The sequence below is a fragment of the Xenopus tropicalis genome, chromosome 1 (assembly GCF_000004195.4).
Source record: "Xenopus tropicalis strain Nigerian chromosome 1, UCB_Xtro_10.0, whole genome shotgun sequence".
NCBI lineage: Eukaryota > Metazoa > Chordata > Amphibia > Anura > Pipidae > Xenopus > Xenopus tropicalis.
Window position 1 is genome coordinate 156271738 of NC_030677.2, and position 24157 is coordinate 156295894.

The 24157-nt window shown below is 37.0% G+C and overlaps 1 protein-coding gene across 1 annotated transcript in view; it reads left to right on the top strand.

Annotated features, from left to right (window-relative positions):
* Window positions 1-24157, top strand: part of galnt9 (polypeptide N-acetylgalactosaminyltransferase 9) — a 128827-nt gene that overhangs the window by 58692 nt on the left and 45978 nt on the right. Inside the window, exons 3-6 of the mRNA XM_002931877.5 lie at window positions 456-622; window positions 3015-3189; window positions 9916-10113; window positions 11913-12030. Of these exons, the coding sequence (XP_002931923.1) occupies window positions 456-622; window positions 3015-3189; window positions 9916-10113; window positions 11913-12030 (658 nt within the window). The remainder of the gene's footprint in view (window positions 1-455; window positions 623-3014; window positions 3190-9915; window positions 10114-11912; window positions 12031-24157) is intronic.

Here is a 24157-nt window from a genome sequence, read left to right on the forward strand (position 1 = left end):
AAATTTATTTTTATTTTAATGTATGTTTATCTTCAACATTAATAACTAAGTGAAGAACTTGTTGCTAAATAAAATATGGTACTGTTCCATAAATATAATAATGTACATGATTCTTTGAATAAGAGGCACTTTACATGTTGTGATAGTAATTTCAAATAAAAAGTGGCATACTGTTCTTCACATTGCCCTAAACCCTTACTGTATCTGTATAGCAAAAAGTACAGGACCACCTGGATACATACTATAAATTTGGGGGATTGGGGATGCAATAGGTTCAAGCTGACTTCTGTAAAGCAGAATATACCGTATAATCCAGAGTTTGTCGCATTTCCAAATGCAATAATAAAGTAATATATATTGAGCTATCCACGCGTACACTTGTGTTAAGATTGTGTGAAATGACCTCAGTTGAAGGCATCTAATGAAATGTTTATTCTCTAATGTATCCTCTGCAGATGCAAACAGATGACTTACCCGGATGACTTGCCTCAGATTGCAGTAGTCTTTATATTTGTGAATGAAGCTCTATCTGTTATCCTGCGGTCCGTGCACAGTGTAGTCAACCACACTCCATCCTATCTCCTGAAAGAGATTATACTAGTGGATGACAATAGCGACAATGGTAGGTAAACAAAAAAACGAGATATCAGTCAGTTCATTGATAAGCAGGGACCTTGTTCCTTTTAACACTCAGCACTTAAACATTTAACGTGTAAATATACATGCACAGGCAAAAAATTTTTTTCATCTGTGAACATAAGCAACATAAGTACAGTACTATGAGTAAGAATTCTATGACAGGAAAAAAATAAGCCCTGGAGCTATAGGCGCAGTGACAAGTAATCTGAATGACCAGCAGCCAGATTACACTGGTTATGTTTAGAGATTGGCAGAATCAGATGTAGCTGTAATTAGGTGAGAAGTAAAGAGATAATGCAAGAAAAAAGCTGGGCCAGGGGCAGATAAAGGGAGGGACGTGATGCACAGTGGAAGAAGCGGTTCCTTATCTTCTGAACAGGTAGAAACATTGTTCCATCCATTTTTTATTTGTCCCAGCAGCAGTAGGACCTTGCCAGATACTGCACAGGTAAATTTAGAAGAGGAAAAAAGGAGGTTCTCTTCTCTTCTGATACAAATGCTACTACTGCCGGCAGCAGGGCTGCTGAACGTCTCGCATGGTGGAACATGCAGCTCTTGAGAGTTTCTCTCTCTGTAGGTAGAGGCAGCCTAATGCTCAGTTGATATAATGATGTAGCGAAAAGTCTTTAGCGAGGAACGGCAGAGCATAGTAGCGATCTCTTATGGAATTCTGGCTTTGAATATTGCCTTGGGTTAGGCTAGCAAGGTCCTATTTATTTGATAAATGTAAATAAATGCTGTGGCCCATTTCTGTCTCCTGGTGTTTCATTAAGGTATGTAACAAGGGGGTTCAATGGGAAGGTTCAAGGAGAAGGGTCAATTGAGGAGTCCCCTTGTCATGCTCAAAATACTCAGAGGTCCTCTATTTGAGTTTGGCTTAAGGATAAGGACTCAATCCCTTAAAGGACAACTAAAAAAATTAAGAAATAAGAAATAATGCTCCTTATATTTTCATGGTCAGGGAGATTGGGGCTAAAAAGAGCCAAAGAGCCATTCATAATACAAGAAAAGCACTGAGAGCCTTCTTAAAACAGAATGTATTTGTACATACCTTATACCATACACATAAAACCAAAACTGAATAGAAAAATAAGTAATACAAAGTAAGGGCTCTGGTACACGGGGAGATTAGTCGCGAGTCTTTTTCGGCGATTTCCCGAAATCGCGCCGCCGCGTCTGCCATCCCGCCGGCGACTTACATGTTCGCCGGTGGGATGGCAGAGGGAAGGCAACTCGGGGAGATTAGTCGCCCGCGAGCAGGGAGTTTTGCCGCGGGCGACTAATCTCCCCGTGTACCAGAGCCCTAAAAACAGTCAAATGGTAGCCTCACAGATTAATCGTTTTTTGGCTGCTGGGGTCAGTGACCCCTATTTAAAACATGGAAAGAATCAGAAAATGAAAGCAAATCATTCAAAAACTATATAAAAATAATGAAGTCCAGTTAAATAGTTACACAGAATTGGCCATTCCATAACATACTAAAAGGTGAACCAGCCCTTTAATCGTGCTATTAAACCAGCAGTTCTTATTGCATAGTTTTTCACAGAAACGTTAAGGAGTAATTTGCTTGTCTCTGTCTGTAATTCTGTAAATGATGGTTAAAGTCTCTCACGGGCAGTGCTATGTGTGTAACATTAACAGGGGCACGTTGGTTTCTTTTAGCCCTTCCCACCTTTACTGTGATGGTTTATTTGCTTTGCTGCTCTCCAAGTTCAAGCCCCTCAGGAGCCATGTTCCTAATAGAGCATATAGACCTTAATAGCATTCCCACATTATCTCTTTAAAACAGAAGACCTAAAAGTAATAATATATGCATTATATATATATATAATATTTCCCAGCTATTCTTTTTTTTTTTTTTTTTTAAATGATAGATATCAGCAGTGATTTCCTGAGTAAGCGATTCATTCTTCTTTAATGAACAAAAATATTAAACGATTTTATCTTGATTTGCTATAGATTTTTCTGCAGAACTGCTACACAGATCCTTGTCCAAGATATCCTTAATAATCAACAGCCTATTCCAGTTGGCCAGAAAATTCACTCTATTTCTTCTGACAGCAATGCTTAAAGTAATTTAGTTGCTACAATTACCCTGAAATGGGCCCTGTAACTGATTATTTGTATTGATAAACAGCCATCTATTCTGCTTTGCTGGTTGCATTTACTACAAAGAAATTGGTAAACACGGAGGGAGGAACTGTGGGATTTACAAAATCTCTTCAATATTTGTATGTTTTAAAAACCCATTTGCCTTTGTGTGAGCATCAAATGGCAAATTGAAGCTTCTGGAATGCTGTGCTTTAAGAAAAACATGTTTATCATTTGCTGTGATTCTTCTTAAACTATCATTTCTTCTCTCTTCTTATACATAGTTGAGCTGAAATTTAACTTGGATCAATATGTGAATAAGAGATACCCAGGGCTGGTGAAAATAGTTCGTAACACGAGAAGGGAAGGACTCATTCGAGCTCGGATTCAAGGATGGAAGGCAGCCAGTGCACCAATCGTTGGCTTTTTTGATGCTCATGTGGAATTCAATACCGGCTGGTAAGAACCAGCAATATCAGCATCTGCCGCATATGTTACACAATAAACATTCAATTAAGGTCACTCTGACATTTCTAAATCAGTTTGCATGGCAAAGGAGGAATGATCCACATGGACTGTGTAGTTGCAACTACATTAGCAGAATTACAGATTTTTTGCTTAGATGTGACAGTTGCCGTGTTTTTTTTATTTACTTATATTTTATTTATTTAAGATATGGCAAAAAAAGAGTATGTATTTGAAGATTCTTAAATAATTTTAATAAACCTCTAAACAAAAGAATGACAGCAAGAAAATTGTGTCATAAACACCTCCATTTAAAGTGCAAAATTCTAATTTCCAAACATCTTTTTGCCCACCAAAATTGCAGCGTTAAAATATCTATAGACTCAATAAGAGCAAAATGTATAGCCTCAAGAACTTAAACGGCAGCTTGGACCAGTCACAAAAGGGGTCACTTACAATTCCTCGGGCCCCCTTAGAGCGCTCTTTTTAGTGCTCATCCAGATATCACTTCTACCCAGGGGGCTGAATGTACTGTGCACTTAGTGCAGAGCGCAGCCCTGTCCTTACCGCCATAAGTAGGAAATATTTATATTAATATGAATTGCAGCTAACAACATTGTGGGTCATTTACAACCACAAGCTCAGTGAGCAAAGTTTAATATCAAACGCAATCACCATGGTTTTTTCCGGCAATGAAGCATTTTCTCCTAGAAAGCCAACATCATTGTGGTTACCAGAGGAAATTGCGCCTGACTCAACTGTGCATGTTACGTAAAATGTAACACAATTGTTTTTTACACTTTGACGTGAATTTGACATGATTGCACTGAAAGTCTGGTTGGCATCATTGCCAGTGTATAGTGTAAGAAGGATGAATGCAAATGTGCTGCACCTATTGCCACAGGACACTGAGGGAACTCGGAAGGTGTGGTTTGGAAGTGGTGGTAGCTCCAAGATTCCCTTGCATTAATAGGCGCAGCAGCACCCATTTTGGAACAGGAGGCGGGGGAAAGGCAGCAGCTGCAAGTGCAACTATACAGACATGGAAGGAGCCATGCAAGTGCCATTAATGAATGGGATTTCATGCCCAACTAACTGCAGGGAAAGTTGCATGGATGCAACAGCACTTGCACCCAGGGTCTCTGTTAATAATCCCTACTATGTAATCTTCACACACATACATACATACACACATTTACACGTTTTTTTGTAATGTACACCCACACAGACCATATACAAAGATACACTGTGTGCTCTGTAGTGACTGCCTCTAATATATCTTTGTTTAAATGATCTTTGAGTGCCCTAGCCATACAACCTGCTCCATTTGCAAGAGGGGGCAGTGTGGTACATATTTTGGACCCCTTCTGCAAGTGCAGGTTTATTGAGTATCTCCCTTAGTGAGAACAAGCAACACTTTCATTTTTTAAATATATAAAATGCTTTTTTACATATGGGCAACCTGTTGTCTAGTTTCTGTCTAGTAGTGGCATAAGTAAATCCAATCTTCTTTTTACCATGTCAATACATTTTTATTTTGCATCTTTTTGCTATATATACAGCATATTGATTTGTGTATATATATATATATATATTTTTTTTTTTTCATGTTTCTGCTGAACACATCCTAGGGGGATGACTTGCTAGGACATTTGCATATACGGCCTTGTACTTAAATAAATATTAAATAATAATGAATTAAATGAATGAATTAAATAATATTCACTGCATTCTGATATGAAAACGCTTAAGGAGCAAGGATATTTATTATTTTATTTGCATTTTTTATGAAACAGGTTTCTCTTGTGTCTATGGCAGCTTAGAATTATCTGTTGTTAGAACATCAATGTAACCTTAACATAACAAAAATGAAAAACACACTGCCCTTGAAACTTGCTTAGCTTCTCCTTTCAACTGATAGAAAATAAGTGTGTAACATCAATTTTAGACCAAGGTGTGAAAGTTAATTGAGAGTAGCATTAGGTAGCTGATAGCGACCCTGAAGATTTCGCCATATGTCCTTCCATCTGTTTGCCTAGAGGTGAAGTATAACTAGTTTGTCTTCATTAGAAACTTCATTTATGGCCCATTTCTGACCCTTTCTATTGGAATGGTACATTTCATAATAGACAAAAAACATTCCAAAACTGCCAGATAAAACATCAGGGAACTATAGCAGCATTTCACTTTTTAAGCTTGAAAACATGCGTATTCTAGTGAAAATGAAATGAAGGGGAAGTTAAACTTGTCCCATTGTACATAACTAGAGATGAGCAAAACTGCCTCATTTCACTTTCCGATATATTTACAAAATGGCAACATTTCACCAAATTTTTTCCAGAAGCACCTGAGTCAATAAGATTTTTTCACTGTGTTTTTTCTCTCACCAAATGCACTGGAGACAGTTGGTGTTTTTCCTTGCAGTTTTCCTCTTACCAAATGGGCCTTTATTGTCCTTGTGCCAAATGCATTGGAGCTAATGGGCATTTTAATTTTTTTTTTTTTAGTTTTTTCCAGTGCAAAAATTATAACATAGATTTTCAAAAATGTTTGCCCCTCCCAAAAGGAGGGGCTTGGTTCCCTAGATTCCAAAATAAGATTTTTAATCCTCCTTATTTTATCCCAGGGCCCTCCTGTCACTATGAAATGTGTAATATTGTGGCATACCATTGGCTGCAACATGCCTACTTGTAACATCACTTCTGCTTGCGCAGCTTAGGAACCACATACCCCCAACCTCTGCTGTCGGATTTGATAGGAAAGTATCCAGCAGCAGCAAAAGGTCCTTTTTTTGTGTTCTCTGAAAGTTTTATTAACCATATAAGCATCCGATGGCCACCAACAGCACAGGCCTTTAAGTGCCTATATGGTAAATACGCCTCTGCTGTTGGCTGCAAAATGCTAGTCTCTAATAGATTGCTATGAGTTACTGCCAAGGTGCAAATTTGCCCAGTGTTAATAAATGACCTTTAATATGTAATTGCAAGCAAAGGATATAAAAGTACTGGACTGAAGAGAGTAGAGCTGCATGCTTATTTTTAAAATGGCATACTTTATCGGTCAGATAGGAACATGACATCTAATTTTATTCAACGAATGCCTAGCTTTCATTCTTCCAGCTGCAGTTAACCCCGTATCCCCAAATATCTAATGGAGAATACTGGGTGTTGCAGGTCATCAATAGCTGGAGGGTTGCAGTACAAAAGGTTGGCTAAAACTCATAGAGCCCAATGGGGGGGGGGGGGTGGAAAGTGGCAGGGGAGTTTAAAAGAATTGAGTTAGGTAAGTCAGCGGTGCTCCTGTTCTGCTCCTCTTACTGCACTAGTGTTTGCTTGCTCTTGCTCCTTCATAAATTAGCTCTAATGTATTTGATGCCTGAATTTTCCATGAAATCACCAAAACCAAATCATGGCAAACATTCATTTCCTGGCTGAAATTCGTTAAATGGTAAATAACAATGAAATGCAAAGGCACAGTTTTCTAACCACAAGACTAACAAATTACTCACAAACTTAGAAAGCACAAACTACAAATTCTATGTCAACTGTCTTTATGGTCTAGAAATGTTTATAAAATTGCCAAAATTATTATAACATAAGTAACATTTCTGAAAAATGTAATAGGTAAAGAAGCCTTATTGCCACATAATGATATAGAGAAACATTTGTATAACCCCACAATGCAAACTCCCAGCAGGATTTCATTCAAGCCATTTTAAAAGCTTTATACCTACCCACCTCCTCTTAGAATACTTGTAAAGCTGTGCTTTAGCTTCTCAGTCTCTATTACTGAATAACAAACTGTGAAAAACACCTTGTCAATATTTATCAAGATCACACGAGGATCAGAGCCTGAACACTTTGTTTAATACACTTTGCTGCTATTCAGGTGACCAGCTGTGAGTCTTTTTTCATTCATAGAACTTGTATCATTTACAGTCCCTCTCAATGTGCAGAAACAAAAGTGAGGGCCTATATAAGGGGTGAGAATATTCTATAGCAGACAAATGAAGGATCAGCACACTTTATTTCAGTACTTTCCACTTTCCTTAGACTGATGCACCAGGGTTCCTGCAGTGTCCTTGTTCCTTGCACTGTAATTATTCAAAGGAAATGTAAGGAACGCTAAACTTCACAGGAGGGCGCTAGGCCACATTTGCTTAGGCAGTGCATAGACATAATATCATACACTTGAAGGAATAATCTCATCACATGGGGCTTGTGGGGCCACGGTTTATGATAAAAATATATGTATTCCATACAAGTAACAAGTGCTGGCTCTAGAGCACAGAAAAAAACCCAGTATCCAAGGGGTATAAACTTGAAAACACAACAGTATTCTGCTCACAAAAATAAAAATGCAAAAAAGTTTTTATTATAACATGATTAATTAATACATACCCACCCCCAACTACATACCAACTCCACGGACTGCAGCCTTATGCATTTTTTTACCTGAATGGAACTTAATCATAGGCAGTAAGGAGCACTAAACATACACTGGTTTAAAAATATTAAAGCCCTCCCCAACAATTAGCAGTTCAACAATCATTAATCGTTATATCATCAGTGACTCAACTGATGAATTATAAAAACAAGTATAAGGGCTGATCTAATTCTCCCTATACATACTGCAGGGGCAATCCATGCTTCATTATATCAAATTACAATAAGTAATCCATTGTCCAGACTCTGTTAATGCCTTTAAGAGGGGCCTGGATGAGTTTTTGAACAAGCAGAATATCCAAGGCTATTGTGATACTAATATCTATAGTTAGTAGTGGTTGTATTTATAGTTTATGTATGTGAGTGTATAGATTGGTTAGTATAGGTTGTGTGCTGGGTTTACTCGGATGGGTTGAACTTGATGGACAATGGTCTTTTTTCAACCCTATGTAACTATGTAACTATTGTTAAATTATTTAATATATACATTCAGTAAAAATAGACACAAAGATTTGTCTAGTCTATAGTTAAAGAAAAAAGCTTTTGGGGTTTTTTTATTTGCACATACAGGTACTGTTGGGTCTGAATTATAGTTTGGATATCACTTGTTATACAAAATAAGAATATGTTAACTGTTAATATTCATAATAATAATATTATGAATGTGACTGTTTATTGCCACTATGTCATAGATAATGTGTGTTTTTGTTGGGGAGGGGGCTCCATGTTTTTAAATGTATGTATTACTTTGTACTGGTTTCAAATGTACCTCATTTAAACCTGAAGAAGAATAGAGTCTGGCTGCCATTGGATTGCGCTTTAGTTGTATTGTAAGAAGTTTGTAGAGGGTCCATTCTAGTGCCAAGGGATCATTACATGGAGATAGCTCTTAGTACAAGTTGATCCAGGGACTGGTCCGATTGCCATCTTGGAGTCAGGAAGGAATTGTTTCCCCCTCTGGGGCAAATTAGAGAGGCTTCAGATGGGGTTTTTTGCCTTCCTCTGGATCAACTAGCAGTTAGGCAGGTTATATATAGGCATTATGGTCGAACGTGATGGACGTACGTCTTTTCTCAACCTAACTTACTATGTTACGATGTTACATGAAGCTGTAGAGAGCGTGGTCAGCCAGAAACAGAAGTAGATGAAATTAGCCAGAGATGGTACAGCGCCTGAGGCTTGCCTATACTTTGTAAAGAGAGATTTAAATTTAAAGAGAGAGTGTAAACTGGCATGATCATTCCTAAAGAAAATGATAGTCAACCAGTTTTTTTTTTGCAGGTTCATTTACTGTGTATTTGTTGTAGAATAGCATTCAGTGGATTGCCTCCTTCTTTCAGAGAATCTGTTAAATAACATTGTACAAGAACTCAATATGAATTTTTCCTGCAGCACATGAGCTTCATATCCTTTTGTAACATCTGAATAGCATTTTTAGACACAAGGGCTTTATACACTCTACCTATAATTTTCATTTAGATCAATGTTATAGTTATCCTTACTTTTCCCACTATAAATAATGACCTATCTTCTGACCCTTACCAAGCTTAAAGTTGCCTTTGTACAATCTAATAGGGAAAAAAACATTTTCACCTAAGAATGACAGTATAAGAGAGTGAAGTTCTATCAGCCTTTCACTATCTTTCTGGAACATGAAGTTGCCAGTTGCCTGAATGAGCAGGCTGAGGATGAAATAATTACTTACTTTGGATGTCCTACAAGTGACAGCTTATTACACCCATTAGAGCATAGCTTAATGTTCCATCACTCATTTCCTGCCGTTCCAGAAAATATTGTACATTTTATAAGTATAGAGACAATATATATGGTTTCCATGCAGATAATAACAAGAGGAAAGAAGAGTCTATAATTTGTCTGTTAAAAAGCAATACTTGGACAAAATCCTTATCTCTTATCCCACTCTCCTAAGCAGCAGTGCAAGCTGGTCATTGCAAACAAAGGATATTTTTTTTTAACCTCATTGCAGGGTTCCTCAATTTCAGCAAAGTTCAGCTCTCTAAAACAAGCTTCAGTGCTGTATCTGGTAGCGTTTTTTTCCGAGTATGTGAACTCATAAATCTCAAGATCTTGCTTAATGTAAATTGGAACAATTCTCCTTTAGTGGATGAAGGAAGATTCCTGAAGGTTTTTTCTTTTATTAAGTTCACCAAAAGGACTATGGGTAAGCCTTTTATACAGGTTTAGAGCAAATTAAGTATTAAAGTAAAGTGCCTGCACTATATGTTTTTCTTACCCAGAGTTCTGCTGTATTTAGGGCTGAACCAGTGATTACAAGAATTAAAGAAGATCGGAGACGAATCATTTTACCAGCGATCGATAATATCAAGTACAATTCATTTGAAGTGCAGCAGTATGCAAACGCAGCCCATGGCTATAACTGGGGGTTATGGTGCATGTACATCACTCCTCCTCAGGATTGGTTAGAAAAAGGCGATGAGTCTGCTCCAATCAGGTGAGTTGTATTGGATTTCGCATCCTACAGCATCAAAATAGGTCCATATCTTGGATAGAACAAGTGAAACCTAAATCTAACTGTATAAGTAAGATGCATTAATATGGCAAATGTATATATATTTCCCTACCCAAACATCAACCAGATGTTATAAATGACTACAGGATACATATTTAGTTCATAAAAAGCAGTTCATTGTGTATATATATTTATTTTTATAGGGCAGTTCTAAAATACAGATAATAAAACAAGGTAAAATCTATATGGAATACAAATCAATACAATCTAGTAAGGTTAGAGAGCAAAACATGACTAGAATCAGGTTCTTTTTTTATAAGACCAAGAAAATCAATGAACCTGACAAAATAAAATTTCTTTCCTACTATTCTGGCCATGCATGTAAATTGCTACAAAAGCTAGACATGGATTATAATGTTTAATATAACATGCTTAAGTCCAATGGAACAGGGGACTGTGTTTTTGACAATTGTTCAGTCACTTCATATTTTAAAATATCACCAGGCCTTAGAGATGGGATGATGCAAAGTCTTTTAGGTATGACTTACCTTAAGCAAAAACCTAGAAATGCAGGATAATGATCAGATTAACCAAAGTCCTATCATTTGAATTGGCTTCCAACATGGTCCTTAAAAGCCTAAAAAGAAAACGATATCAGCAGTTCTGTATGTACAGACCATCTATCATTTTTCCGGTGCATTTGCTCATTTAATGATTCTGCTGGGTGACATTGCAGTAAATTTATAGAGATCTCTAGCTAAAAGATGATACCATGCATTTGAAAGATCATGTATAATACTGGAATGTAAATGGTATTTACAACAACTATGTCATTCTGTAAAGTTCTTTAGCATTCCATAAGTAATTCCACCCTCCCTGCCCAAAAATTGATGACCTCTAAATAGAAAGTTATACTTATACATATACATATAAACAAATGATAGTATCATGTAATTGGCAAGGCTACAACTATGAAAAAAAATAAATCTGTTTTTGGCTTTTTTTTGTAAATCACATATCCATATGAGATAAGCCCATATGCTAATTAAGCCATGTTTATACAACTCTTGTTTTAGATTATCCCATCAATATTTTCCATTGGTTAAACAGTGACCTTGATTCTTCTGCGACCCCAATACCATGCTCCTGTGCGGAATAACATGATTTATTACTGAACTAACAGAAAAGTAGAATGAATTAGCTCAGAATTGACAGGGGACCACATGGAGGCCAGACACTTATTACATCAGCTGCCTTTTCTCATCAGAATTCACATGCTGTGCAATAGAAGTGTTAAAGAAATATTAAAAATAAAGCTTCTAGGAAGTCGGGTATAAAACACATCTGCCTCTTCTGGGCTGGTGATATCTTACACCCAGTTATACAGGAAAGCATAACTCAGAAAGCAGCCATCTGTGACCTTGACATGGTTCATCCGTTGAGGAATTGCAATTTATATATGCCTACAGCTGAAGGAAATGCAGAAATACACACTGAACACATCTAACGGCTTGTTATGTATTATTTATTGCCCCTATACGTTGAACATTGTAGAATTACTTGCAGAACGGTAACTACACATGTCTGTAGTATATAGTCAGCGCTGCGGAATATGTTGGCACCTTATAAATAAATGTTAATAATAATGTTAATAATAGTGCCCCTTATATTTATAATGCACCTTGTTAAGCATGCATACTTTGTTTAAATATGTTGTACTAAGCAATGTCTGTCACACTAGGAACTTTATGTTTTTTTACAATTTTGTATTTGATTTACAGAACTCCTGCAATGATTGGCTGCTCTTTTGTGGTGGACAGAGCATACTTTGGAGATATTGGACTGCTAGACCCTGGCATGGAAGTGTATGGGGGAGAGAACATTGAGCTAGGCATGAGAGTAAGTGTGAAATTAGCCTTATGCATATTGAAGTGAAACTTATTAGGTGTATGTCCCTGTTTAGATGTAAAAAGGTGTTCTCTAATTGCAATTTTATTTGCAGGTTATAAATGTATGTGCACGGCTTTTTGTTTCCACCCAAGTACCCAAGACATATACCATATTGCTTGCTTAGGCTGAGACATTCTCTCCTGTACATTAATAACAACCATAGCCTTTGTGGTCATAGAGATGTTGGATTTGTTTATTGTGTGGGAGGTGATGAGAGCACTCCCCATGCCCATTCTCCAAATAATCTTCATTCTTAAAGATTCTGCTGCTGATATTGTGCAGTTGCTAAGTAACCTACTTTACAATAAGAGCAATAGCACTTGTAAGTTCTCTGGGAAATTCTGCCAGGAAAATAAAAAAGCAAACGTCAGTCAGAAGTTGGATGAACTGCATGCAGAAGTATAGTAGATCAGGATCAACAGAGTTCATAGAATTGAAGTGATCCAAAAATGAAAAAGTGGGGTGAATTCACCTAATAAAGTAAGTGGCCCAGGTGCACACACCTCACCCCTTCAGCTCTTAGGATAATTTTAAACCAAATAATGTAAAAAGGAGAATAGATTGGGACAAAAAACTGGACCAAAAAAAAGAATTGTGGTGCAGGAAAAACATCTCAAAGAAGCCTTGCGCATTTCATGCCTAAAGGGCAGGGCTTCTCATTTATAAATGTTAATAATAGCATTATTCTTAGTTGTACTGGTACAATGTGAAAATGTTCTCAGCATACGTATGTTAGCAGTGGCTTCAAAATCTGGATGGCTTTCCATTGCCACCATTCTATTTTTTTTTTTTTAGGCAATGGAGCAAAGTAAATTACTATTCGCTTTTTTTTCTGTTAATGGGAGCTTAAAAATGTAGTTAATGGTTGGCAATAATTAAGCAGTTGTGTTCGTAAAATGGTTGTTAGCAGCAATAAAATAAATTGCAGAGCCACGGGCAAAAGCACTGCTTCGAGTTTAAAGAACATTTCCCTTATATATCGGTGCTGCCGGCCTTCACGCAGGAAATGGCTTTTGTTAATCCGAAAAGCATGATAAGTAAAATGGAATTGCCAGGTAGACGTGCGGCAATGCATTGGCTTTATTTTATGGGTATTGCTTGGGAAAAGAAGATTAAAAAACATAATAATAGTCATGACACAAAATGTACAAATAAAACAAGCCAACATCTTAGCCGCTTGCCTAGTTACTTTTTTTTTCTATTTAATCATTTTGTGGCAGAAGGGTGTACTGTTTGTGTAGCCTTCCCAACATTATGCCTAATGGCTCTTTTGTAAAATGTGCTTTCTCTCTTCATTCTCTCCTAGTAAATGCAAGGGCCAACATGTTTACATTTCTGTACTGTTGCCAGTTACTGTTGTGATAACAATAGGCCAGGAGTGGGCTGCATCCATCAGACCGGAGGTGAAGGACTACACTAATCATATAAACACTGCAAAACATGTTGTGCAATCAGCAAATACTGTCAGCAACTTAAAGGAACAGTAACACCAAAAAATGAAAGTGTATAAAAGTAACTAAAATATAATGTGCTGCTGCCCTGCACTGGTAAAAGTTGTGTGTTTACTTCAGAAAGTCTACTATCATTTATATAAATAAGCTGCTATGTAGCCATGGAGGCAGCCATTCAAAGGAGAAAAGGCACAGGCACATAGCAGATAACAGATAAAACACTATTGTATTCTACAGAACTTATCTGTTATCTGCTATGTAACCTGTGCCTTTTCTCCTTTTTTCCAGCTTGAATGGCTGCCCCCATGGCTACACAGCAGCTTATTATATAAATTATAGTAGTGTTACTGTAGCAAACACACCAGTTTTACCAGTGCAGGGCAACAGTGCATTATATTTGTATTACTTTAAAGCTCTTTCATTTTTTGGTGTTACTGTTCCTTTAAATATCAGGAGACTTCATGACTCTCCAGGAACCCAGTTTCTCACTGATTTTTGTAAGGGATCAAGCCATGATCCCTCCATCCCAAATTTTAATATTTCCATTGCATTTTGTATGCTTTAGTGATGAGCGAATTTTTTAACCAGGCGTGGAATCGCAGCAAATTTCCACATTTCGCCATTGGCATTGGTTTCAATGAAAATCCGCTGCGGAAAAAAATAAGCGCGGTTGCATCAACATGGGCAAGGACGCTTCAAAATAGGCACGGTTGCAGCAAAAAAAAGATGCACACAACAAAAAAAGACACACAACAAAAAAATTACGTGACAATCGCATTTCGTTGACTTCTCGCTGTTTCGCAAATTTTCCTTGCATTTCACAAATTTTCAGCGCAGGGCTGTTATTTGTTCCTACATATAATCAGTTTTCATAAATAACATGCAGCTGTTTACTTGGCCTTGTTAGGATTCCTAGACTCTATTAGTTTGCTAATTTATTCTATTAAGCTCTATATATTTTGTAGAACAATTCATTTCAGACAGCATTTGTGACCCCTTTGACAAGATGTTCTGTTATAAATATATTTATTAATACAGCGCCAACACATTTCCGCAGTGTTTTACAGAGACTATACATGTTTCACATCAGTCCCTGCCCCAGTGAAGCTTACAGTCTAAGGTCCCTATCACATTTATACACATTAGTTAACCTGTCTGTATGATACTGTAGTAAGTGTAGGAGAAAACCAGTGTACCCATAGGATAATAAAACATAGGAAAGAAGGGGAAACAATGCATATGCATATCAGACATGCCTACTTGTGGTATCGAAGAAAGATACAACCACGGTATCCATTATTTAGAAATATTTTACACAAAATTCTTTAAATAAAGGATGGCCAACTGTCACAGAACCCATTTTAAGGAAATAATTTGTATTTTTTTTTCATAATTGCCTTTTTAACTGTAATAAAAAACAACCTCAGGCCAGTTTTTGCTAACAGGATCCCCAGCCTGGGGTATCGGGTAAGTGATTACAATCACTCTGGGTTGCTTAACATTTGGCACCCCCCCCCCCCCCCCCCAGTGATGGTTGACTTTCCTTCTATTTTAATGACCCTAGATCAACAATATAATGTTGTTGCTATTGCTGAAACATTGTGGCATGACTGTAAATAACATTCTATACACTTCTATACAATTTAAAATTGAACAGAATATATGTCTGTACATTAAGCATGATTTAAAACCTAGGGAGATGTGAGGCAACTTGGCTTTGTATTATGGATATTGCTTTGGAAAAGAAGATTAAAAAACATGACACAAAATGTACAAATAAAACAAGCCAACATCTCAGCCACTTGCCTAGTTACTTTTTTTCCTTTTAATTATTTAGTGGCAGAAGGGTGCACTGTTTGTGTAGCCTTCCCAACAATATGCCTAATGGCTCTTTTGTAAAATGTGCTTTCTCTCTTTATTCTCTCCTAGTAAACGCAAGGGCCAACATGTTTACATTTCTGTACCGTTGCCAGTTACTAGATTGTTACTAGAATGTAATTGTGATAACAATAGGACAGGAGTGGGCTGCATCTATCAGAGTGGAGGTGGTTAATCATATAAACACAACAAAGCATGTCATGTGCAATCAGCAAATATTGTCAGCAATGTAAATATCAGAATTTTTCATGCATTTTTTTGTCCTTTGCATTGGTAAATAAACCTTTTGCTACAATATTGATGCAGGGAGTGATCTGATCAAACAAAATTTTTCCTCCTTATGACACAAATCTAAGACAGCTTCAGATCAAGCTGGTCAACTAGAATGTATTCACTTGTGCAAAATATTAAACTTGATGGGTACATGTCTTTTCAGTCTTAATTACTATGTAACATTACCTAGGCCTATCAAGCTCTTCCGCAGCTGGAGTACTAACCATGTCAACATGAGATTATTTTTGTTACAAGAATATTAGATACAACTGGCAGACTGCTTTTATAGGAAACCATGAATATCAAATAATATGGTTCTATTCAATAAACCTCTCTTTAATAGTGGAAGAAGGTGACGATAACCTACTGCTTTCTCTGTGATTTTGTATGGGGAATAAAAGCTCTTTCCGGAGCTACATAATGTGTCTGCCTGTTTCAGGTTCAGTCAGATAGAAAAATGATTCTAAGCGCACTGCAGGCAGGGTGAATCAGCTAAGTGCTTACTGCAGGTGCCTGCACCCATGTTGAAGCAACTTTGATTTCAATTCACGCCCTGCTCTGCCAGCCAAGATTTGAAGGCTCTCAGAAGTTCAATTAAGATTCACATTTTCTATTTGAGTTTCACCTGCCTGAGTTCGCTGGCTTTTTCCCCATTTGAGTATTCATTTACAGCGTTTAATCTAAAAAGGAGAGCCAATTCATAAGAGCAAAAATGTTAAACAAGGCATATTGGAGAAACACTTGGCAGATAAATGCCTTACAAAGCAAAGGTTGGTGTGCGCGAGTGTTTTCTTTCACTGAAATCAACACTGTTTTTATGGGCAGAATCAGCAATATGTGATACTGCTATTGTATTCCTTTGTTCTTTGACTCTATTCTGTTTCATGAATTAGAATCATACTTTATTGTCTGATTTCCTGTGTTTTATTTGCACAGCATGGAGCAGTGTATTTTGTTCCAAATGTACTTTGTCCTACATAGCAGTCTACAGTGTTCTTATCATTGCAATTATTAACATGTATTTAAAAAGCAGCAACTGATACATGTCCTGATAAGGAGGCACAATATGAAACTAATAGGAAATGCATCTGCAGTGACAGAATTGCACCTGTTAAAACACCATAGTGAATGTGATTGCACTTGTTTGTGCCAGTTTGCCAGTTGCACCTACTTTGATGTATGGGGCTCAAGGTGCAGCATGTTCTGGCAAAAGGTAACCCCATAACTAACTATGGCTTTCACCAGGGAATAAGTACAGGGATCCCTTATAGGCATTCGATGTAGTGGTACTTGAATCACATGCAACTGAAAGGCATGAAAGTGCATACCCTTGTCCCACCCACATATTTCCCCTTCCCTCAAGGACACAATTGGTGTCAGTTTATATGACTGAAATAACTGATCCAAAATATCTGGCAGAAAATGTTATTCCTGATTGAAGCAGGTGCTAGAATTCAGGAAACAATGTTGCATTGTTCAAAAAAATTTGGCAAATTAGCTATTTTTGCACTTTTGCGTTTTAGTGCATTCACTGGTATTAGCTGTAACCAGGAAATATGTTCTTTTACAAATTAAGAGGATCGACACCCAAAAATAGCTTTTTGCATAATGAAAGAAAATATTTTTTGCAATTACAATAAAATATATGTTTATGAATATGAGAAGTTTGTGAAAGAATATTTTCAGGCCATAATAATCAAGGCCCAGGGTGGGGATAATTAGAATTGTATCTGCAGACTCTGCACACTGCCTAACCTAAGGTTTGTAGTACATCTAGGGGGTCTGTGTATGGATATGAATATTCTTAAACCCCAGTTGTTGTGACTTACAAGTGCCAGCAGTTGTTATAGATCACCTGAAAAAACCTTAAATATTGACTTCAAAGCTTTCGAATTATCAGCTTAGTGCCAACTGGTATAGCCAGCCGCTGCAGCTGTTTGACAAATTAAAGCAGAAAGCCAGGCACAGAACACATGCATAGATATATTACAGACACCAAAGCTTTGTGCTTCTAAAAGGTTTGAGAGAAAGTGCTGTGCAGTCCAAGGTCAAGAGAAGCTTCAATTGGCACGAGAAAATGTCAAGGTTTTCTGAACATTGATCTGTCACGTTTTGATTACTAAAAAGATCTTAGGAATAAATTAGACTTGACAGGTCTTGCAGATAAAGTGGCCTATTGAATTCAAAAGGCAAATGTTAAAGAAGGACATTTAGGGAAAAAAAATAAAAACCTTTGCCAAGAGATATTTCAGTGGAATGAGATTTGAATTTTGATACAGTAGCTCCCAAGTGATGGATGGCAGAATAGACTCCTTTTGTTCTATTGAGAGAGAGTGCCAAGCATGGCCTGATTCCCCTTGCAAAACTATTGATTGATTGGGAGCTGCAGTTGTTTGGCTGGTAATGAATCATGAAATGATTAAGATACCATTGGCTTTCTCAGTACACAGAGCTGGGAGCATATGATTAGTCCTTCTCACTCTGAAGAACATTTGTTTTCTAAAGAAAAGCAATTGTTGCTTCTTTGGTTCCTCAAAGAAAAACTGAGTTGGGGCAGGGAATGGGTGAATACTCTGAAGGACCTAAAATCTATTTTCCATCAGAGCCATCGGATATCTAAAATATTGATGGAGAATCTTATATCCCTATTGGAAAAAAATGCAGTTTTGTGTTTCACATCCCTAGGCCGTGTCCCAATTAAGAGATGCAGAATGTGCTAGTTCTTATTGTTGCCTGTAATTTTAAATACTGAAATAAATGCTGCATTGAGTTTTTATTAATTAAAGGTAAATTGCACCCATATTTATTTTTTATAATTTACACTGAATCCTTACCTTATATTATTTAGCTGGCTGCTACAGTCAGATTTTATTTGTGTAAAAACAGACAGTTGCAGTATTCTTTTGAGTATACTATATCCCTAACCAAATATTTTATTTAATTTGTATGGGTTTCAGTAGGATGAATGGCCACTGTCGTCTCAATGCTCCATCGCAGCGCCACATGATTTTAGGTGTTTTTTTTATAGCTTGATGCAAAATGGTCCAGATTGCCTGTCATTGGCCTCTATGACAATTACTTGAAAGCACCAGTAGAAATAACTTCCAAGGGATACTTGTGGCTCTTCAGTTTTTCTTTTTCTGACAAAAATGAAACAGTGAGCGTAGGGTTGTTGAATTGGAGATAAAGGGCCCGATTCACTAAATTCCGAAATAAGGAGTGCTATTTATAGCATGCGTTAAAAATCTTATCACTTCTTATTTTTCGCTCGATTCACTAAAAGGACATTTGTCATAATTAAGAAGCGATGTTCTTGGCGTTATTTATCTTGCGACGACATATTTTCAAGCAATATATTACACAGCGCACAACATATTACGCAGCACGTTGCTTGAAAATATGTCGTCGCAAGATAAATAACGCCAAGAACATCGCTTCTTAATTATGACAAGTGTCCTTTTAGTGAATCGAGCGAAAAATAAGAAGTGATAAGATTTTTAACGCATGCTATAAATAGCACTCCTTATTTCGGACTTTAGTGAATCGGGCCCAAAGTGCTTGCCAGCCCTTTGCAACTTGAGTTGCTTTGATGATTAGAGAGTGAAGTAAAGTCAGTTCAGAAGATACTAAAAAGCTTATTTATCTCTATGCTGCTTTATATTATAGGTAATCTATAATAGGTGGGATTTCTTAAAATCCCAACCCCTAGCTTTGTTGGGTGTGTGAGTTAATCATGCTCTACAAGGAACAAATCAGTACTGATCTTTACCTATGCCCCATGCAGTTACAATCCTACGGTAGGCATCTTAGTGAAATTATACATACCATAGAATGTGTTTAAGCTACAACCTCTTACTTTTATTGGGGTGGATGCCTTAAAAATAATTGTGCAACCCGGCCATTAAGTGCATTGCTCTATAGATATTGCTTTGCCCTAAAGATGTGTATGAAAAATGCCTTTCCTGAGACAGACAATATGAGGTCTCTCACTTCCATGTATAAATGTGAATATGTTGAAGGTCACATTATATAATGTGTATGGAAAACTCTCTCTCTGGGGGACACAGAGAAAACATTGAACATGGTTTATTTTCCTTGTGTGTTTAAATTTAAACCTATTTAAATGTAATGCTATTCTCTGGAAGTCTGCTTTTAAGGTACAGATGGTAGATGCTGTGGGAGTGTGAAAAATGCTATGGTGCTAATTTGTGCTTCTTGCGAGATAAAGTCTTTGTTGTATTAGATTGAATACAAATCACACGGTATTGTGTGCATGAGGTGTGATAATGCATATAATTCTATCCTACAAAAATTAGAAGCGCAAGAGATTCATTGTCATTTTCAACACTTGAAACACAGAGCACATTTGGTGCTTCTATCAGGAGTCAGACCAACGGTATCCACAGAAAACTTCCACCTCGGGTTTCAGCAACAAATTCTGATGGGGTTTAGCATTTTGCCACTTAGCTTTGAGTATTTTTAGCCCCCCCAGATAGAGGAAATGGTCCCCCCGGAAGTCTAATTAATTATCTAAAATTAATATAAAAATATATGAAAGTAACGAAGAACCACAGCTCACAAAGCTTAATGAATTCTCCAAATTCTGCTGCATCTCTCTATGAGTCTAATGAAGCATTTCTACACGAATAGGTTACTCACTGGGATATTCAGTAGGCTAAATTACACAGAAACAAAGGAATTCAGAATTCTGTAGAACTATGGATAGTACAGATTGACCAATGATTTTAACTCTTTTATTTTCCCTAGTCATTTTTAACCAGCCCTATATTTTTCCTATGCTGCTTTTGATTAATTGCATTGCTCTTTGTTATTCTCACAAGGTTTCATTACTTTTAAAGACATCAAAAGGAAGCAGCATATTTTAATTAGTCCTAAGGCACGGCACTTTTAATCTGACACACTTCAACCAGATAAAATTGCTTGTGACCTCCTCTTCTGGCTCCCACTGTCTTGAATGGAAAACATAGAGAAGTGCAGGTGTTAGTGACTTTTACCCCCAAACTTAGAATTTTTGGAGCATCAGCGCTTTGCCCTTTCATGAATTTTCATTGAAGCTAGTGGAAGCTACAAGAGGTCAGTGCTTTACTGCTGGCTGAAAATGGCTAAAAAGTGCTGTTTGTGCCATTGGCATTAACAAAGGAACAGGACATGGCTTTCATTCAATTTATTTTGGGACAGTGTTAGCATTTTTTGCTATATAGTGTAAAAAATAGCTCCAAGATCTTGTTGTATTGTTAGCACAAGTCTGAAAATGAAATGAAAATAAATACTATCACTATCATAAGTGCTGGGGCTATGATAATTTATATGTGGCTCCCATAAAATAAAAATAAATCTGTACTCATAACTTTCTACTGAGATTTCGGAATGTGACATATTGTTTATGACGAGCAGCTGATAGATACACTTTTCTGAATTAACTGCATCTATTTACAAGACAGTCTTTCTATTCCACTCCACTGTACTACTATAAATGAGGCTCTTTTAAACACACGGTTCATTTAGACAACTGTTGCAGCAGTTTCTAGTAGTTTTATGGGACAAGTTACTGTTGATTTATGTCCTCTATGGATTGTATATCTGAGGGATGCTTCTGTTCAAAAGTTGCTGCTCTCCAAACCCAAACAGGAATTATTCTATGTCAGCTTGGTCCCCGATGGCCTGTGTTATTATTATAGTCTGTGGTAGTCTAGATATTTATTTGCCAAAAGAGCCAGTATGTCAGTTTCTACTCATAGTAATACATTCAAATATGTACATAAGTGAAGGTCATTTTGCAATATAAATGATCAAGTGTTTTACTAAAAATATTTAACATAAATAAACCCTATTTATATATCTAGTACTGTATATTCCATGTAAAACCTCTCCATATTCTGTATAACCTGAAAAAACCCATTATCTGCGACTAGCTGCAGAGGATAAATAGATTCCCTGAGACAAAGTGCACATACAAACCTAACAAAGCCTCAAGCCACAAACAAAAAAATAACTCTACAATAACAAACATTGTGTATATCAAGCTATTATGAAGAAAAGAAAAATCTGGTTTCTTTAGCAGGAAACTTGGAATTACTGTGCTGCATCAAACCAGCCAACAAATATGCTCAGATGTATCATCTATCTGTCTGTCTATTTGTCTATCTATCGATCTTCCACGTCTGCAACCACTTGTATTAGCTGTACTTTATATGTTATTAAAGTGAGAGTAGAGTCAGGAAATGGCCTTTTTGACTGATCATGTGGCACAGGGCCTCTTTGCCCTTTGTCATTGGCCTATGATAAGGTCATAGCACAACATTAAATAAACATGCTCATACACATCCACATGTGGCATTCCATTCTCTATTATATTGAATTATAACTTCTGCTTGAATATTCAAGTAATGCTCCCAGTGACTGAGCTTGCCTTCTGTTTATGAAATTTACCAAATGATTTAATTTCTAACCCCCTCAATATGTTGTTCAGGTAATTCAACAGAGTACAGTTTATTTTCACTAGTACTACCAGAAATACAAGTGTGAGCATTAATGCATTTACACAAAAGTGTTGGCATTTGATTGGCTGCTGAATTGTGTGCCTAGCCCCGGTCTATAATTGCATGAGGAAAATTGGAAGACTGAAAACAATTAGATGGCAAAGATATAATAAGGAAGCATGAGAGCCTATTTTTTTCAGTCTTGAGATGGAAGCCTAAGGCAAGATCTAAATGGACTGATCTGAGTTATTCTTTTCATAGTAAGTGGGTTAAGCAACGAATTATAGTATATAAAGGCTGTGATGGCTGCAGGCAATAAAGGTCTGAGTGCAGGTAGATTTTAATTAATTTTCTAGTCATTGGCAGGGTCAAAAAGTTCAAGAGACATAATTTAAATATATCTGCAAGGGCTTTTGTTGTATGCTTGATAGTTTTATAGAACTGGAATATATTTAACTTTTCCCTGTATATGCTACAATTTGAATAAAATGTTCTATTGTAAGCACCTGTGATTCGGCCCATGAATTTTGTATACAGTTGGTACATGGCTTGCAAGAGGCCCCTGGGAAATAAGCCTAAAATGTGGAGTGGCAGGGACATGAAAAAATGGTTTGGTTGAGGATTTATGGGAAGTATAGTTAAGATAGATAGTATAGTTATGGTAGTAGGTTGAAGACAGCTTCCCTCCTTCCTGCTCAGGGTTCAAAGGGGGTTGGGGCCACTGGTGCCTTGGATGTCTTGTTGCAACATGGGCATGGATGGCTAGACCTAAGGGCCAGCTGGGAAAGGGGGGACAAAACAGAAGTGAAGGTCATGGGTGAAAGATAGGCCTGGGGTTAGGTTCAAGTTAAAAGCCCCAGTATGCAAGCGTGTTGAGGCCTAGTCTCAGGCTTAAAAATTCAGGTTAAATTATGTTATGTGTTTATATGCAACGAGCAATAGTTTATATACATTTTTACAATTATAAGTTTAAAAGAGACAAATCATATAAAAATTAAGAATATACCAGTGAATTATACTGCTAAATATACTGTAGAAAGATTGAGCTTAAAAAGTTGTGTTTCTGACTGATTTATTGAGAAATTCCACCAAAACCCAATTGTCCCGCCCATCTGTTCCACTTCCTGCTGGCTGAATTCTCTGGATGTGCAGGGGAGCCGGCGGCTTTCAGTACAGGCAATGTAGGATAGGAACCAATCAGCAGCTAGGCTGACGTGATAGGAAACTGCAGCTTGTCTTTACTTGTGTGACTGCAGGGCTGTGATTGGCTATTCCCCTCCTACTGTGCTTCTGGCAGGGACTGTTAGGACATGCCCACCCTTTATTTGAAACACAGACAGGGACCTGAGAGGATCTATAGGGAGCTCTCATAAAGGGGCCATTTTTACAGGTAGGATTCATTTTTAGCCCAACGCGAAATGAGCACCATTTATTATTCATAATTGCCTACAAAATTAGAGTTTTTTCCATTTATCCAACATGTCTTCTTTTATTAAGTGTCAGTATAGGTGGCTACTAATATATATTTTTATTGCTTGTTGTTATTTACAATATATATTGTAATAAATCAAGCTGCAGCCTTTCCACCCAAAAGTAGTTATTGAGCAAGAATTAGTGAGTCTCCACAAGTCATGTAGTTTACATCTCTCCAAAATATTTTTACACTTTCCAAACTCTAATTATAATTAGAGGCCTGAAAACCAATGTTCACCAAACAAAAAGAAAGTATTCTTTTTTTTTTTGCAGTTGATTATAGACACAATGAGCAGTCTTTGCTGTTCATTGCATTCAGCCATAACACAGTAGCCTTCATCTGAGTGGTTGTCTTTCAGTGTGATGTAGACCAGCGATCTTTAAATTAAAGATTACATAGAAAGAAGCAATAACCCAATCAACATTTTAATATATTTTTCTTCTCATTTATCTCGTTTCATGAAATGTTCCCTGGGGCATCCAAATCTGAAGAAAATGTGC